Here is a 17,743-nt window from a genome sequence, read left to right as displayed (position 1 = left end):
CTCCCTCTCTCCCTTCTACCATTCCTGTGTACCCTCCCACCACCACACTAATACTAACATTCTTTCCATCACAGCTCCCAGCCTCCTGTTGCTTCAGAGGTCGTCTCCTGCGTCTTGGAGGTTGTCTCCTGCGTCTAGGAGGTTGTCTCCAGCGTCTAGGAGGTTGCTTCCTGCGTCTTGGAGGTTGCTTCCTGCGTCTAGGAGGTTGCTTCCTGCGTCTAGGAGGTTGTCTCCAGCGTCTAGGAGGTTGCTTCCTGCGTCTTGGAGGTTGCTTCCTGCGTCTAGGAGGTTGCTTCCTGCGTCTAGGAGGTTGTCTCCAGCGTCTAGGAGGTTGCTTCCTGCGTCTTGGAGGTTGCTTCCTGCGTCTAGGAGGTTGCTTCCTGCGTCTAGGAGGTTGTCTCCAGCGTCTAGGAGGTTGCTTCCTGCGTCTTGGAGGTTGCTTCCTGCGTCTTGGAGGTTGCTTCCTGCGTCTTGGAGGTTGCTTCCTGCATCTTAGTGCTTGTCTTCTATCATTCTCCCATTCTGCCAGTCTCCCTTCCACCATTCTGCCATTAGAAGTTGGCCTCCATAGATTCTTGAAGGTTGTCTCCCATACTTGACCCCTTCCTCCATACCGTCGGTTCCAGGTCTCCAAGGTACAGCCAGGGCTTCCAAGACCTGGAAGTGAGAGTCCCAGGACGTCTAGGTTCTTGTAGGTGCCGAGGATTGAGCCTTAATATCTGAAGGTCCTCTGGCGATCCGTCTGTGTGTTATTCCGTGTCTGTCTCTCAATCATTTTTGTCACTCAATGAATCCGTGTGTGTGTCTCAGTCTCTCTTTATATATGTTTGTTTCTCAATCTGTATAAATCTATGTCTCGAGCCGTCTATGTGTATCTTTCTTGATATACAGGTATTGATCTGTCTTGATATGGACGTATTGATCTGTCTATTTTGATATGGACGTATTGATCTGTCTGTTTTGATATGGACGTATTGATCTGTCTTGATATGGACATATTGATCTGTCTATCTTGATATGGACGTTTTGATCTGTCTGTTTTGATATGGACGTTTTGATCTGTCTATCTTGATATGGACGTTTTGATCTGTCTGTTTTGATATGGACGTTTTGATCTGTCTATCTTGATATGGACGTATTGATCTGTCTATCTTGATATGGACGTATTGATCTGTCTATCTTGATATGGACGTATTGATCTGTCTATCTTGATATGGACGTTTTGATCTGTCTATCTTGATATGGACGTTTTGATCTGTCTATCTTGATATGGACGTATTGATCTGTCTATCTTGATATGGACGTTTTGATATGGACGTTTTGATCTGTCTGTTTTGATATGGACGTTTTGATCTGTCTATCTTGATATGGACGTTTTGATCTGTCTATCTTGATATGGACGTTTTGATCTGTCTATCTTGATATGGACGTTTTGATCTGTCTATCTTGATATGGACGTTTTGATCTGTCTATCTTGATATGGACGTTTTGATCTGTCTATCTTGATATGGACGTTTTGATCTGTCTATCTTGATATGGACGTTTTGATCTGTCTATCTTGATACTGTTGCGGTAAACTCCTTCTTAGCAATAGACCCGGCCTGCTCCTTTACCATCTATTCCTCAACATTGTGTTGAGAGTTGTGGAGACACCTCCCTCCACCCCTGCAGTACCCGAGACACCTCCACACCTGCTGTCTCGCCGCTCGACCAGACGCCACCGGCTAACTGCCTCTCTCGATCGTTTAACTGCCGGCTTCTTCAGAATTCGCGCCAACTATGACGTCATGTCCCGTATATAAGGGTTTGCCGGCGTCCAGTCCACCAGACTACTCTTCTAGTGCTCATTGCAGTAGCATCTACTCTCGCTCCCCTGAGTGACGGTAGACGCAATGTTTATGGGGTATTATATGTGCGTGTGTATGACTGCCCCCTCCCTCACCATCCTCACTGCTCACCATCTTCACCGCTCACCATCCTCACCGCTCACCATCCTCACCGCTCACCATCCTCACCACCGTGAAACACACCGTAGCAGCCGGGATTAAATGACCTTGTTCGCTGGCTGATATAATATTATTATTATTGTAATGGTTCCTCTGGCCATTTCCACCAGTGATATCTTCAATACCATCAACACCATTGGCGGTTACTTGCGATAAGAGTCCGTGAATGACAGTATTTCACACATACACACACACGCACGCACACACACACACCGTCAGTAGTTTCAAAACGTTATATGACAAAGAGTGCTGGGAAGACGGGACACCATGAGCGTAGCTCTCATCCTGTAACTACACTTAGGTAATTACACTTAGGTAATTACACACACACACACACAGGATCTCGCGGCCAAGCAGACATCATTCGGGAGATGCAGTCCAAAGGGCCCGGGTTCGATTCCCGGTCGATGTACTCGAGTCTTCACTTTGATTCCCGAAGGAAAGACAACTCACTTCTGACAAAAGCGAGGGATTTAAGAGTGGACATAACTGGAGATCTATGACCAGAGGCGGACATCAGCAGGATAACGAGAGCAGCATCTGCTATATTGGCGAACCTCCGGTTATCCTTCACCAACCTGGATAAAGATCCCTATCGAGTATGCAGCTCCGGCATGGAACCCCCTACCTGAAGAAACCCAAAACAATACTAGAAAAGGTACCAAGGAAAAAACATGGAACAAGTAACTAACTAAAGTTGTGAGACTTGGAACTACTTCGTTCAGCAGAACCTGAGCCTCGTTAATGATTAGAATAGCGGACCAACGGTGTAAACCCCCCTGGGCTCTAGCTCCTGGTCCCTGATGATAGCAATCATCAATTGTTACCTAGCAGTAAAATAGGTACCTGGGTGTTAGTCAGCTGTCACGGGCTGCTTCCTGGGGGGGGGGTGGAGGCCTGGTCGAGGACCGGGCCGCGGGGACACTAAAAAGCCCCGAAATCATCTGAAGATAACCTCAAGATCACATTTTTCTGATGGTATGATAAACGCTGTCCACTTGCCCTTATGCCCAACCACTTGAGCAGGACGGTAGAGCGACAGTCTCGCTTCATGCAGGTCGGCGTTCAATCCCCCCAACCTCCCACAAGTGGTTGGGCACCATTCCATCCCTCCGTCCCATCCCAAATCCTTATCCTGACCCCTTCCCAGTGCTATATAATCGCGACGGCTTGGTGCTTTCCCCTGACACTTACTTGGTTATGGGCAGGGAAGTAGGTAATTATGAGAAGAAGGCGCCAAGCCGGGGAGACTAAGTTGCAAGTTACACTTGACCAAGTGTTCGCTCTCTTGCTAAAGTTGCCGCAGTCACTGGCATGCTTCACCTGCCTGTCACCCTCGCTGTCTGTCAGTGTCGAGCGTCGCCTCTCCTGCCAGGGTGACACTCTCCAAGTGTCGAGCACCACACACCTGCCAGGGTGACACTCTCCAAGTGTCGAGCACCACACACCTGCCAGGGTGACACTCTCCAAGTGTCGAGCACCACACACCTGCCAGGGTGACACGCCCCAACAGTGTCGAGCACCACACCTGCCAGGGTGACACTCTCCAACAGTGTCGAGCACCACACACCTGCCAGGGTGACACTCTCCAACAGTGTCGAGCACCACACCTGTCAGGGTGACACTCTCCAACAGTGTCGAGCACCACACCTGTCAGGGTGACACTCTCCAACAGTGTCGAGCACCACACCTGTCAGGGTGACACTCTCCAAGTGTCGAGCACCACACACCTGCCAGGGTGACACTCTCCAAGTGTCGAGCACCACACCTGCCAGGGTGACACTCTCCAACAGTGTCGAGCACCACACACCTGCCAGGGTGACACTCTCCAAGTGTCGAGCACCACACCTGCCAGGGTGACACTCTCCAACAGTGTCGAGCACCACACCTTTCAGGGTGACACTCTCCAACAGTGTCGAGCACCACACCTGCCAGGGTGACACTCTCCAACAGTGTCGAGCACCACACCTGTCAGGGTGACACTCTCCAACAGTGTCGAGCACCACACCTGCCAGGGTGACACTCTCCAAGTGTCGAGCACCACACACCTGCCAAGGTGACACTCTCCAACAGTGTCAAGCACCACACCTGCCAGGGTGACACTCTCCAACAGTGTCGAGCACCACACCTGCCAGGGTGACACTCTCCAACAGTGTCGAGCACCACACACCTGTCAGGGTGACACTCTCCAACAGTGTCGAGCACCACACCTGTCAGGGTGACACTCTCCAACAGTGTCGAGCACCACACCTGCCAGGGTGACACTCTCCAAGTGCCGAGCACCACACACCTGCCAGGGTGACACTCTTCAACAGTGTCGAGCACCACACACCTGCCAGGGTGACACTCTCCAACAGTGTCGAGCACCACACCTGTCAGGGTGACACTCTCCAACAGTGTCGGGCACCACACACCTGCCAGGGTGACACTCTCCAAGTGTCGAGCACCACACACCTGCCAGGGCGACACTCTCCAAGTGTCGAGCACCACACACCTGCCAGGGTGACACTCTCCAAGTGTCGAGCACCACACACCTGCCAGGGTGACACTCTCCAAGTGTCGAGCACCACACCTGCCAGGGTGACACTCTCCAACAGTGTCGAGCACCACACACCTGTCAGGGTGACACTCTCCAACAGTGTCGAGCACCACACCTGTCAGGGTGACACTCTCCAACAGTGTCGAGCACCACACACCTGTCAGGGTGACACTCCAACAGTGTCGAGCACCACACCTGTCAGGGTGACACTCTCCAACAGTGTCGAGCACCACACACCTGTCAGGGTGACACTCTCCAACAGTGTCGAGCACCACACACCTGCCAGGGTGACACTCTCCAACAGTGTCGAGCACCACACACCTGTCAGGGTGACACTCTCCAACAGTGTCGAGGACCACACCTGTCAGGGTGACACTCTCCAACAGTGTCGAGCACCACACACCTGCCAGGGTGACACTCTCCAACAGTGTCGAGCACCACACACCTGCCAAGGTGACACTCTCCAACACACCACCATCACACAACACAAAGAACCTTACCTTACCTTACCTTGAGGTGCTTCCGGGGCTTAGCGTCCCCGCGGCCCGGTCGTCGACCAGGCCTCCTGGTTGCTGGACTGATCAACCAGGCTGTTGGACGCGGCTGCTCGCAGCCTGACGTATGAGTCACAGCCTGGTTGATCAGGTATCCTGTGGAGGTTACTTTCACCATAGCACCAACACACACACATTCATCCCTCGGGCTCCAAACGGTATGAGAAGAAACATTTGTCGCTGTCTCTAGCTCATGAGCCCCGCCTCACCCCCGAAGTCTTCAGGATATCTTCGCAGACTATCGACACTACCATTTACGGGCTCGCCATAGCCCGTGCTACATGAACATTTGGTTCTGAGTAGATAAATCTAAAACAACAACGACATTACCATTCCTTTCCCACCCGTCCCATCCCCAGTCCTTATCCTGACTCCTTCCAAGTGCTATATAGTCGAAATGGCTTGGCGTTTTCCCTTCGTAACTCCCTTCCCGTCAGCCCTCCTGACACCTTGTTCAGGGTAGAGAACAATGGAGGTATGCACAATGGTTCAGGTGAACCTGGACAAACTAGTGGTAGAGTGTGAGCAGTGGCTGTTCGACTGTAATCCAAGCAAATGTAATGTGATGAGATTCATGGCAGGGGTTGGCAGGCCTCGGAGACTCTACAGGACGATGGGAAGATAAATGGGGGTCCTTGTAGTACAGTCGGCTTCGTTCTCGACGCACAACCGAGAAATCCGGGCGGGACAGAAATGGTTGGGCATATTTTCTTTTACCTAATGAACCTGTTCACCTAGCAGTAAAGTAGGTACTCAGGAGTTAGTCAGCTTGTCATGGGGGTTGCATCCTGGACGGGGTCAGTAATTCGACCTGGGGGGGGGGCGGGGGGACCTCAATAGAAGCCAAGAATGTATGAATGTTTAAACACCCTCTGGCTGCCTGTCCCCGACACAATAAATTATTATTATGTATGCTTGAGGCAGAACAGGAAAAGTTCTGGTAGAACACATAACCCAAAGGCTATCATTGGAGTTATAAGAGACTCATCAAAAGATAACATCATCAGCGGCGTATGCAACGATAGCTAACATTCGTTTAGCCTTCAGACGCCTTGTTAAAGAAGTTTTGAGAACGTTTTTCAATACAAATATTGCACTAGAATATGTAGTCCCAGTGTGGAGGCCCTCCTCTGGAAAATCACACAAAGGTAAGCTAAATAAAGTTCAAAGGTTATATAGCCACCAAACTGGTCCCCGAGCTTAGGGGACTGAGCTACGAGGAAGGGCAGAGGGAACTACCAGTCAGGAGGAAGGAGGCCGCGGGTAGCACCTCTTCACTCAGGCCAGCCACACCGCTGAAGGGAAGCACGTCACTGTTAAAGCTCCGAGTGACTGAGTGAAATGACATCAAATGGAAATTAGTTGAAGGTAATTCCATTCAACTGGCGTGATAATGAGTTGGGACGCATTACAATACATTACCGGCATCTGAAAGGCGGAGCCTAAGAGCTGAAGCTCGCTCTGCGAGCCATAAAGCTTGCAGAGCTTTATAGAGTAAAGCACTATAGAGTAAAGCCTCCTACACCCACTCACACCAACGGCGTATATTGAACGCACGAACATAAAAGGAAACTTAAAAATAAAAAAAAACGAAAATGCTCAAGAACACCTAGAGTCCGAAAGTGTAAAAAAAAAAAATAACTAAAAACCTCCTTCCCCCCTTGAGCACGTAACGCAAATCCGCAAGAATCCCCGCAGTCGCGCGCGCACTTACCAGAACGACCACCTGCCGCCGACAGTTAATGTTCCATTTATCTTGATGTCAGAATAATATCTGACGGAAGGAAATTTAAATATTTCCCTCTTGGGGGTTGAGAGAGAGAGAGAGAGAGAGAGAGAGAGAGAGAGAGAGAGAGAGAGAGAGAGAGAGAGAGAGAGAGAGAGAGAGAGAGAGAGAGAGAGAGAGAGAGAGAGAGAGAGAGAGGACACGATTGTCGACAGTCCGAGGTGCCAGAATGGACGATTGTCGACAGTCCGAGGTGCCAGAGTGGACGATTGTCGACAGTCCGAGGTGCCAGAGTGGACGATTGTCGACAGTCCGAGGTGCCAGAATGGACGATTGTCGACAGTCCGAGGTGCCAGAGTGGACGATTGTCGACAGTCCGAGGTGCCAGAGTGGACGATTGTCGACAGTCCGAGGTGCCAGAGTGGACGACATACAACAACTCGACGAGTGACTTGGCGAGTGCGGGGTCAGAGGTCAAGTCAACGGTCTAGAATGTGAATATCGAGGGAAGTGGCATAAGCACTTAAGAGGCCGGAAGGGAAGAATGGGAGTGTTACTGCCAAGTCTCTCAGGAGAGTCACAGTCAAGACTCAGTCACAGGAACGTCCGATAATCTTTGTGTGTAATGTGAGCTCTCTCTCTCTCTCTCTCTCTCTCTCTCTCCCTCTCTCTCTCTCTCCCTCTCTCTCTCTCTCTCTCTCTCTCTCTCTCTCTCTCTCTCTCTCTCTCTCACCCACCCAGCACCCCTTTCCTCCTAAGGCTTGCTAAGCACACATAGTTCGGTCGTGTTCATCTTGACGAATTGGTTGTAATATTGAGGAGCGCTTGTATAGCGGTGGTGTCGTTACTCGCCCCACACACACACACACCTGCCAACCATGTACTCTCGCTACCAGCTCCAACCATGACCAGTGGGAAGGAATGGGAGAAGAGGAGGCACAGGTTAGGGTACAGACAGGGAAGGAAGGAGGAAAAGGAGTGAATCGGGGATGAGAAATAGGAGTGTGAAACAGATAGAAGAGGAGATAAAGAGAGGACTGGAAAAATAAGGAGTCGAAGAGAAAGAGAGAGAGTGAGGAGGGGGGAGTGGAAGGAGGAGAGAGAAATAGGGAGGGGAGGGGGGATAGGGAGAAAGAGAGAGAGAGAGAGAGAGAGAGAGAGAGAGAGAGAGAGAGAGAGAGAGAGAGAGAGAGAGAGAGAGAGAGAGAGAGAGAGAGAGAGAGAGAGGGGGGGGGGGTAAGGTCTTTCATAACTGGCATGAGTAATATGTATTGATAAAGCATGTTATGAACGATATTGGAGGCTACATTGTGGTGCTGATGTCGGGGTAATGGTGATGGTAGTGTTGGTGAAGGTGGTGGGAATGGTGATGGTAGTGGTGATGGTAGTGGTGGTGAAGGTGGTGGTGAAGGTGGTGGGAATGGTGATGGTAGTGGTGGTGGTAGTGGTGGTGAAGGTGGTGGTGAAGGTGGTGGGAATGGTGATGGTAGTGGTAGTGGTAGGGGTGGTGAAGGTGGTGGGAATGGTGATGGTAGTGGTGGTGGTAGTGGTGGTGAAGGTGGTGGGAATGGTGATGGTAGTGGTGATGGTAGTGGTGATGGTAGTGGTGGTGAAGGTGGTGGGAATGGTGATGGTAGTGGTGGTGGTAGTGGTGGTGGTAATGGTGGTGAAGGTGGTGGGAATGGTGATGGTAGTGGTGGTGGTAGTGGTGGTGGTGATGACGATGATGGAGCTGTTGGTGATGATGATGGATGTATTGATGCTTTCTGGACACCTTCATTCAGCATTATAACATAATCTAAAAAATCAGGTTCGAATTCGTATCTAAAATCCCGAATCACATCCGAGAAGACGAACCTGCCAATAGTACGTCAAGCGAGATATGAACAACTCCACAAGGGCCGTGACGAGGATTCGAACCTGCGTCCGGGAGCATCCCAGACACTGCCTTAATCGACTGAGCTACGACAGGGTCAAAAGAGTTGAAACCGAAGTTCTACTGAACTTACTGGATCCCGTAGAACCGGAGGACCGCATGCCTCCGAAGTTCAGTAGAACTTCGGTTTCAACTATTTTGACCCTGTCGTAGCTCAGTCGATTAAGGCAGTGTCTGGGATGCTCCCGGACGCAGGTTCGAATCCTCGTCACGGCCCTTGTGGATTTGTTCATTTGATGCATCACGTTAGTGTGATCTCTGTGTGTAAAGAGCGATATGTTTATCTCGAAAACATATTATCTCGTGAGACGAAAATGTTTATCTCGTGAGCTCCCGGATGATAGTCTCACATTTTGCCTTAAAAGAGACGTTTGAAAGCTGAATTCTGGCCAAAGAGAAAATTTGAATGCTTCCTGAATCTCTGCGTCAGCAAGACTAGCAACTCACAGAAACCGGATGACTGTGAACACTTCAGAATCAAAAGTTACGTCCTGGGCCCGTTTGTCTGCCCCGCTGGAGGGCCCCCTTGCCTTCCGGAGGATCCCCTTGCCTCCCGGAGGACCCCCTTGCCTTCCGGAGGACTCTTTTGCTTTCACGAAGGGCCCTTGCCTTCCGGAGGACCCCTTTGCCTTCACGAAGGGCCCTTGCCTTCCGGAGGACCCCTTTGCCTTCACGAAGGGCCCTTGCCTTCCGGAGGACCCCTTTGCCTTCACGAAGGGCCCTTGCCTTCCGGAGGACCCCTTTGCCTTCACGAAGGGCCCCTTCTTGCCTTCCGGAGGGCCCCTTGTCTTCCGGAGGACCCTTTTGCCTTCCGGAGGGCCCCTTCTTGCCTTCCGGAGGGCCCCTTGTCTTCCGGAGGACCCTCTTGCCTTCTGGAGGACCCTTTTGCCTTCCGGAGGACCCCTTGCCTTCCGGAGGGCCCCTTGTCTTCCGGAGGGCCCCTTGTCTTCCGGAGGGCCCCTTGTCTTCCGGAGGGCCCCTTGTCTTCCGGAGGGCCCCTTGTCTTCCGGAGGACCCCGTACCTTCCAGAGGACCCCTTACCTTCCAGAGGACCCCCTTACCTTCCAGAGGACCCCCTTACCTTCCAGAGGACCCCCTTACCTTCCTGAGGACCCCCTTACCTTCCAGAGGACCCCCCCTTACCTTCCAGACGACCCCCTTACCTTCCAGAGGACCCCCTTACCTTCTAGAGGACCCCCTTACCTTCCGGAGGACCCCCTTACCTTCTAGAGGACCCCCTTACCTTCCAGAGGACCCCCTTACCTTCCAGAGGACCCTCTTACCTTCCGGAGGACCCCCTTACCTTCTAGAGGACCCCCTTACCTTCCGGAGGAACCACCAACATTCTCCCCGCGGAAAATTAACATAAGAAAGTCATAAGATATAGGAAACTGAAGATTCTCTTGCATCACATTACGTTCTGTTACAACAGAGACGCTAACAACGGATTCTGTTACAACAGATTGTGTGTACCAAAAGATTATATGCTCTGTTGCAACAGATTTTGTAACTATTGCAACAGATTTTGTAACTGTTGCAACAGATTTTGTAACTGTGACAACAGATTTTGTAACCGTTGCAACAGATTTTGTAACTGTGACAACAGATTTTGTAACCGTTGCAACAGATTTTGTAACTGTGACAACAGATTTTGTAACTGTGACAACAGATTTTGTAACTGTGACAACAGATTTTGTAACTGTTGGAACAGATTTTGTAACTGGTACAACAGATTTTGTAACTGTTGCAACAGATTTTGTAACTGGTACAACAGATTTTGTAACTGTTACAACAGAATTTGTAACAGCGGCTCTTACAAGCCTCTAAAAACAACAGTTTCCGTTCTTTCACAACAGAGTGTATTTACTATTTGTGTCTGCAGAATCGAGCCTTTAGCTCTTGGACCCCGCCTTTCCTAACCAATGTGTGTGTGTAACTAGTGTATTCACCTAGTTGTACTCACCTAGTTGTGCTTGCGGGGGTTGAGCTCTGGCTCTTTGGTCCCGCCTCTCAACCGTGTGTAACTAGGCAGCTGGTAGTGGTGTGTGTACGAGTGTGTGGGGCCTCGAGGGGGTTCGTACAGGTCAATACGTACAAACATCTTCGAGAAAGGAACTAACTGGCCAATTGGATGATTGATTTATTGTTAGAGAAGGTCCTTGTGATTAGTGATTTTTGGATTGTTGATATTGATGGTGAGAGTAATGGTGGTGGTGATTGTGGTGGTGATGGTTGTGGGTGATTGTGTAAGCTAGTGGTGGTGGTGGTAGATAATGGTGGTCAAACATAGTGACGGAGCTGGTGATGATGGTGGTAATAGTGAAAAATTAACAAATCCACAGGAGTCGTGCTGAGAGTTCGAACCTACACCCAGGGTGTTCCCAGATACACACGCTCTCGTCGACAGTGCCACGACGCGGCCCAAAATAACTGCAACCTGGAGTGCCACCGTGGCACCCACGAGCTTCTCCCAGCCTCACAAGGCTTCAACAGCTGTCTCAACAGTAGAGTCAGGAGCCAGGAGCTATATTCCGTGTCCTAGAGGAAAGTGTTAAGTATCGCCAGGTCGCCTGCAGCAGCCTGGCCCTGGAAGTAGCAGCCAACCTTTCATTTCTAAATTGAATACGTGGCAGCCATCAGTGGGGGGGGGGGGCGGAGCGCTCAGCACCCGGATTTCCACTTAAATAGCGTACTAGCGGCCCTAGGGCGAAGGATATTATATTGGTGACAGGGCAGTCATTCACTTTGAGAGTTTAGCATTAATAACTCACGCCCCATTCAGGCCTCAGTGTGGCCCCAGTCAGCTAAGCACCACCCCCCCCCCTCCTCCCCCCACAGTCGACTGGCTTGGCGGAGGGGGGGGGGGGTCACCTTACTCACCTGGGTGAGTTAGGTTGAGTAAGTTTGGCTAGTGTACTCTGCTTTCATTTAAAGTCGGCGTTCAATCCCCGACCGTGCAAATGGTTGGCCACCATTCCATCCCCCGTCCCATTCCAAATCCTTATCCTGACCCCTTCCCAGTGCTATAAAGTCGTAATGGCTTGGCGCTTTCCCCCCTGATAAAATTAAAATTAATTCCATTTAAAGTGTTTAAATGACAGGGATTAATTTTCCGTCGTATAGCACTCAGTCCTTTTCAGGGACTCAGCGTGTGGGTACCTTTGATTTATCATTCATTTAGGTAAACTAACTAATATTTAATAAATATGAAACTATTGATGATAATTATACAACTGACTAATGAAGATTAAGCCACCCTTGAGGTGGCACGGGCACGAATAGCCCGTAATTTGCACAATGAGATATAACGCAGTTTCATGTCCTAGAGTGAAAAGACTAACTTCTCCCATACGGTATATTAATGTATGTGTTGAGTCAGAAGCCTCAGTCGTCATTAATAGCGACAACCATGTTTGAGAGACCACAAAGTCTTAAACCTGGTGGCTGGCAGCCTCTTTCTCTTCCCATTTTGGTTCCCCCTTTCAAACTCCTTTTTCTCCTCTTTATCCTTCCTCTTTCCTCTCTAGCTCTTTTCTCTGTGCTGTTTACCTCTCTTCTTCTAGTACTTGCATCTCTCTCCACCTGTTACGCTTCTATCTTTCTCTCCTTTTTCTACCTATACCGTTATTACTTCATACTGATCCGTTACAAGGAACGGAGGGGGCGGGGGAGGGAGGTAGGGAGAGGGAGGGGCTAGGGAGGCAGGGAGGGGGAGGAGCTAGGGAGGGGGAGGGGCTAGGGAGGCAGGGAGGGGGAGGAGCTAGGGAGGCAGGGAGGGGCTAGGGAGGCAGGGAGGGGGGAGGGGCTAGGGAGGCAGGGAGGGGCTAGGGAGGCAGGGAGGGGCTAGGGAGGCAGGGAGGGGCTAGGGAGGCAGGGAGGGGCTAGGGAGGCAGGGAGGGGGAGGGGCAAGGGAGGCAGGGAGGGGCTAGGGAGGCAGGGAGGGGCTAGGGAGGCAGGGAGGGGGAGGGACAAGGGAGGCAGGGAGGGGCTAGGGAGGCAGGGAGGGGCTAGGGAGGGCGGGAGGGGCTAGGGAGGGACTAGGGAGGCAGGGAGTGAGAGGGGCTAGGGAGGCAGGGAGGGGGGAGGGGCTAGGGAGGCAGGGAGGGGCTAGGGAGGCAGGGAGGGGCTAGGGAGGCAGGGAGGGGCTAGGGAGGCAGGGAGGGGCTAGGGAGGCAGGGAGGGGGAGGGGCAAGGGAGGCAGGGAGGGGCTAGGGAGGCAGGGAGGGGCTAGGGAGGCAGGGAGGGGCAAGGGAGGCAGGGAGGGGCTAGGGAGGCAGGGAGGGGCTAGGGAGGCAGGGAGGAGAGGACTATAATCAGCTGACTGTTAGTAAGGGGAATTACCATCATTGAGAGCTTTGTTAACTCAGCGGAAAATTACCCTCAGGGAAGGGAGGCAGGGGGGGGGGGGAGGGGGTTATTTAACACGGGATATTAACCATTTCTCTCAAATATTATTATGAAAGCTAACGCAATGAGGGAACTCTACGCACATATATCTCTAAAATTGAATATATCTGTCTGTCAAAAAAAGGATATCAGAGGCCTTGGCTAGTCTCAGGTCAATGTAAATATATAAATATATATATATATATATATATATATATATATATATATATATATATATATATATATATATATATATATATATATATATATAGTCTCACCCAACCGTGGTGTTGTCATGAGCACATATTTCCCTATTACAGTAAAGTATGTTATAGTTTTTTGAGTATTTTTTGGACATTCGTGCATAATATTTTACTACACGACAGTAATTTTTTTTAGAACATTTTCGAGATTCCGCCAGCATGGCAGAATCATCCGGAGGTTGACAGGGGTCCCTAAGGCACAGTGCCAGTTGGTTGGTGGTGTCACCAACTCAACCATGTTTGGCACATGTTTCACAGCAGCCATGTTGGACAGCTGGGTGAGGCTAGCCCCAAGCGTCTGACCTACAGCCTTGAACTGATTTAGATATTCTAATTTATAGGTACAGATATATATATATATATATATATATATATATATATATATATACTAGATTGGGTACCCGGCGGTGCCAAAGTCTCATCTCTCTCCGTCGCCTCTCCCAATCTACACTCTCTCCTTCTCGCCCTATTTTCCCTCTCTCTCCTTTCTCCTTTTCACCTCTCTCCTCTCCTCTTTACTCCCCACTCTTTCCTTCACCCCCAACATCCTCCCCTTCTCCCCGTCCCCTCCCCTTACCCATTTCACCTCTCACGTCTCTGTCTCAGTTTATGAAAATATGGTACACTAACCTGCAATAATTAATGTTCATCGTTTTTTAGTAAACCATGAAAATGCGCGGGAAAACGGCGGGAGTAAGCATAAAATACTACAGAAAACAAACAGAAGATTTCCTTTTAGACTTGATGAAAATCGCCAGGAGGGGCTGCTATTGATGCCGATATTTTTTAAAGGGTGTCACTTGGGCCGACTCCGACTGACCTATGACACTCCCATACCTCTCCTGTTGCATGTTGGGAAGTTGGGTTAGGTTAACCGTCCAGTGTTTGGCCTCCTACCTTGGACAGATATTCTGTTTTTATACATGAAGATGTGTGCGTGTAGTGTATATGTGTATATGTACGTGAATGTGTTCACTTTGTGTATTTATTATTTGTGCCTGTAGGATCGATCTGTTAGCTCTTGGGCCCCAATCTTTTTAATCGTGGGTTGTCTAATGTACTGACTCCCGACGTATTTTTTTGTATATGTACTACATATTTCACACGCACGCACGCACACATACACACACACACACACACACACACACACACACACACACACACACACACACACACACACACACACACACACACACACACACACACACACACACACACGCACACACACACACACACACACACACACACACACACAGCATGGAGCCCGTACCTTGTCAAGCACAAGACGAAGCTGGAAAAAGTCCAAAGGTATGCCACTAGACTAGTCCCAGAACTAAGAGGCATGAGTTACGAGGAAAGGCTGCGGGAAATGCATCTTACTACACTGGAAGACAGAAGAGTAAGGGGAGACATGATCACAACCTACAAAATCCTCAGAGGAATCGACCGGGTAAACAAGGATAAACTATTCAACACTGGTGGGACGCGAACAAGGGGACACAGGTGGAAACTGAGTACCCACATGAGCCACAGAGACGTCAGAAGGAACTTTTTCAGTGTCAGAGTAGTTAACGGATGGAATGCATTAGGAAGTGATGTGGTGGAGGCTGACTCCATACACAGTTTTAAATGTAGATATGATAGAGCCCAGTAGGCTCAGGAATCTGTACACCAGTTGATTGACAGTTGAGAGGCGGGACCAAAGAGCCAAAGCTCAACTCCCGCAAGCACAAATAGGTGAGTACACACACACACATACACACAGACAGTGGCTGTGTGGATAGCACGCTGGACACGTAATCCTGTGGCCCAGGTTCGATTTCCGGCGCCGACGAGAAACAAAAATGGGCAGAGTTTCTTTCACCCTGATGCCCCAGTTACCTAGCAGTAAATAGATACCTGGGAGATAGACAGCTGTTACGGGCTGCTTCCTCGGTGTGTGTGTGTGTGTGTGTGTGTGTGTGTGTGTGTGTGTGTGTGTGTGTGTGTGTGTGTGTGTGTGTGTGTGTGTGTGTGTGTGTGTGTGTGTGTGTGTGTGTGTGTGTGTGTGTGTGTGTGAGTGTGTGTGTGTGTGTGTGTGTACTCACCTATATGTGCTTGCAGGATCGAGCATTGACTCTTGGATCCCGCCTTTCGAGCATCGGTTGTTTACAGCAATGACTCCTGTCCCATTTCCCTATCATACCTGGTTTTAAAATTATGAATAGTATTTGCTTCCACAACCTGTTCCTGAAGTGCATTCCATTTCCCCACTACTCTCACGCTAAAAGAAAACTTCCTAACATCTCTGTGACTCATCTGAGTTTCAAGCTTCCATCCATGTCCTCTCGTTCTGTTACTATTCCGTGTGAACATTTCGTCTATGTCCACTCTGTCAATTCCTCTGAGTATCTTATACGTTCCTATCATGTCCCCCCTCTCCCTTCTTCTTTCTAGTGTCGTAAGGCACAGTTCCCTCAGGCGCTCTTCATACCCCATCCCTCGTAGCTCTGGGACGAGTCTCGTTGCAAACCTCTGAACCTTTTCCAGTTTCATTATATGCTTCTTCAGATGGGGACTCCATGATGAGGCGGCATACTCTAAGACTGGCCTTACGTAGGCAGTGTAAAACGCCCTAAATGCCTCCTTACTTAGGTTTCTGAATGATGTTCTAACTTTTGCCAGTGTAGAGTACGCTGCTGTCGTTATCCTATTAATATGTGCCTCAGGAGATAGATTAGGTGTTACGTCCACCCCCAGGTCTCTTTCACGCGTCGTTACAGGTAGGCTGTTCCCCTTCATTGTGTACTGTCCCTTTGGTCTCCTATCTCCTAGTCCCATTTCCATAACTTTACATTTGCTCGTGTTGAATTCTAGTAGCCATTTCTCTGACCATCTCTGCAATCTGTTCAGGTCCTCTTGGAGGATCCTGCAATCCTCATCTGTCACAACTCTTCTCATCAACTTTGCATCATCCGCAAACATCGACATGTAGGACTCTACGCCTGTAAACATGTCGTTAACATATACAAGAAATAGAATTGGTCCCAGCACCGATCCTTGTGGTACTCCACTTGTTACTGTTCGCCAGTCCGACTTCTCGCCCCTTACCGTAACTCTTTGGCTCCTTCCTGTTAGGTAGTTCCTTATCCATTCTAGGACCTTTCCCCCCACCCCCGCCTGCCTCTCGAGCTTGAACAGCAGTCTCATGTGCGGTACTGTATCAAAGGCTTTTTGGCAGTCCAGAAATATGCAGTCTGCCCAACCATCTCTGTCCTGTCTTATCCTCGTTATTTTATCATAGAATTCCAGAAGGTTTGTTAGGCACGATTTCCCTGTCCAGAACCCATGTTGATGTTTGTTCACAAACCTAATGTTCTCCAGGTGTGCAACCAGTCGTAGCCTAATTATTCTTTCCAGTATTTTACAGGGGATGCTTGTCAGTGATACAGGTCTGTAGTTAAGTGCCTCCTCCCTATCTCCTTTCTTGAAGATCGGGTGTGTGTGTGTGTGTGTGTGTGTGTGTGTGTGTGTGTGTGTGTGTGTGTGTGTGTGTGTGTGTGTGTGTGTGTGTGTGTGTGTGTGTGTGTGTGTGTGTGTGTGTGTGTGGAGAAAAAAGATAGTAGTTAGTAACAGTTGATTGATTGACAGCTGAGAAGCGGGCCGAAAGATCAGAGCTCAACCCCCAGCAAGCACAACTAGGTGAATACAACTAGGTGAATACACACACGGCCAGGATGCAACCCGCAGCAGTTGTCTAACTCTCAGGTACCGATTTACTTGCTGACGAACATAGGCATCAGGTGAAAGAAACTCCGCTCATTTGTTTCTGCCTCGACCGGGAATCGAACCCGGGGCCCTTATAACTATGACCCCCAGAGCGCTGTCCACTTGGCTGCGAGAACCTGTGTGTGTGTATATATATATATATATATATATATATATATATATATATATATATATATATATATATATATATATATATATATATATATATATATATATATATATATATATATATATATATATATATATATACGTTGGTAGACTCACCAGATGTACTAACAGGGGTCGAGCTAGGCTCCAAACACACACACAGACACACACATCCGAATCTTAGATTAATCCAGTGATTCCTTTTTAATCCTCTACGTTTACGTCTAATCTGCTCCATCTGTTGACGGCTCTATCACTCAAGAAGGTCTTGATATTTCTGTGACTCATTTGCGTCTCTAGTTTCCATCTATGACCCCTTCTTCCTGTTGTTCGTGACTTTGAACAACACTTCTTTGTCTACTGAGTTAATTTAGCATGGAATTATATATATTGCTATCATGTCCTCTCCTATCTCTCC

At 49.3% G+C, this 17,743-nt stretch overlaps 2 protein-coding genes across 2 annotated transcripts in view; one reads left to right on the top strand and one right to left on the bottom strand.

Annotated features, from left to right (window-relative positions):
* The window catches only part of LOC138364368 (salivary glue protein Sgs-4-like), a 2,025-nt gene extending 1,481 nt beyond the window's left edge, over positions 1-544 (bottom strand). Inside the window, exon 1 of the mRNA XM_069323980.1 lies at positions 59-544. Within this exon, the coding sequence (XP_069180081.1) occupies positions 59-544 (486 nt within the window). The remainder of the gene's footprint in view (positions 1-58) is intronic.
* Positions 545-9,217: 8,673 nt separating this feature from the next.
* Positions 9,218-10,588, top strand: LOC138364367 (zonadhesin-like). Its single transcript, XM_069323979.1, has 2 exons — positions 9,218-9,779; positions 10,263-10,588. The coding sequence occupies exons 1-2, from the start codon at positions 9,218-9,220 to the stop codon at positions 10,586-10,588; spliced, it is 888 nt and encodes a 295-aa protein (XP_069180080.1).
* The last annotated feature ends 7,155 nt before the right edge of the window (positions 10,589-17,743 follow it).

This window comes from Procambarus clarkii, chromosome 13 (assembly GCF_040958095.1).
Source record: "Procambarus clarkii isolate CNS0578487 chromosome 13, FALCON_Pclarkii_2.0, whole genome shotgun sequence".
In the NCBI taxonomy this organism is placed as follows: Eukaryota; Metazoa; Arthropoda; class Malacostraca; order Decapoda; family Cambaridae; genus Procambarus; species Procambarus clarkii.
Note: the sequence above shows the minus strand (reverse complement) of the source record. Positions and strands in the feature narration are given on the sequence as shown.

What these genes read in the sequence shown, in the direction of transcription:
- LOC138364367 (XM_069323979.1), top strand. Translation starts at nt 9,218, where the DNA reads ATGACTGTGAACACTTCAGAATCAAAAGTTACGTCCTGGGCCCGTTTG. An exon ending in CTTGTCTTCCGGAGGACCCC is followed by an intron (nt 9,780 to 10,262) that starts GTACCTTCCAGA and finishes CTGTTGCAACAG; the next exon opens with ATTTTGTAACTATTGCAACA.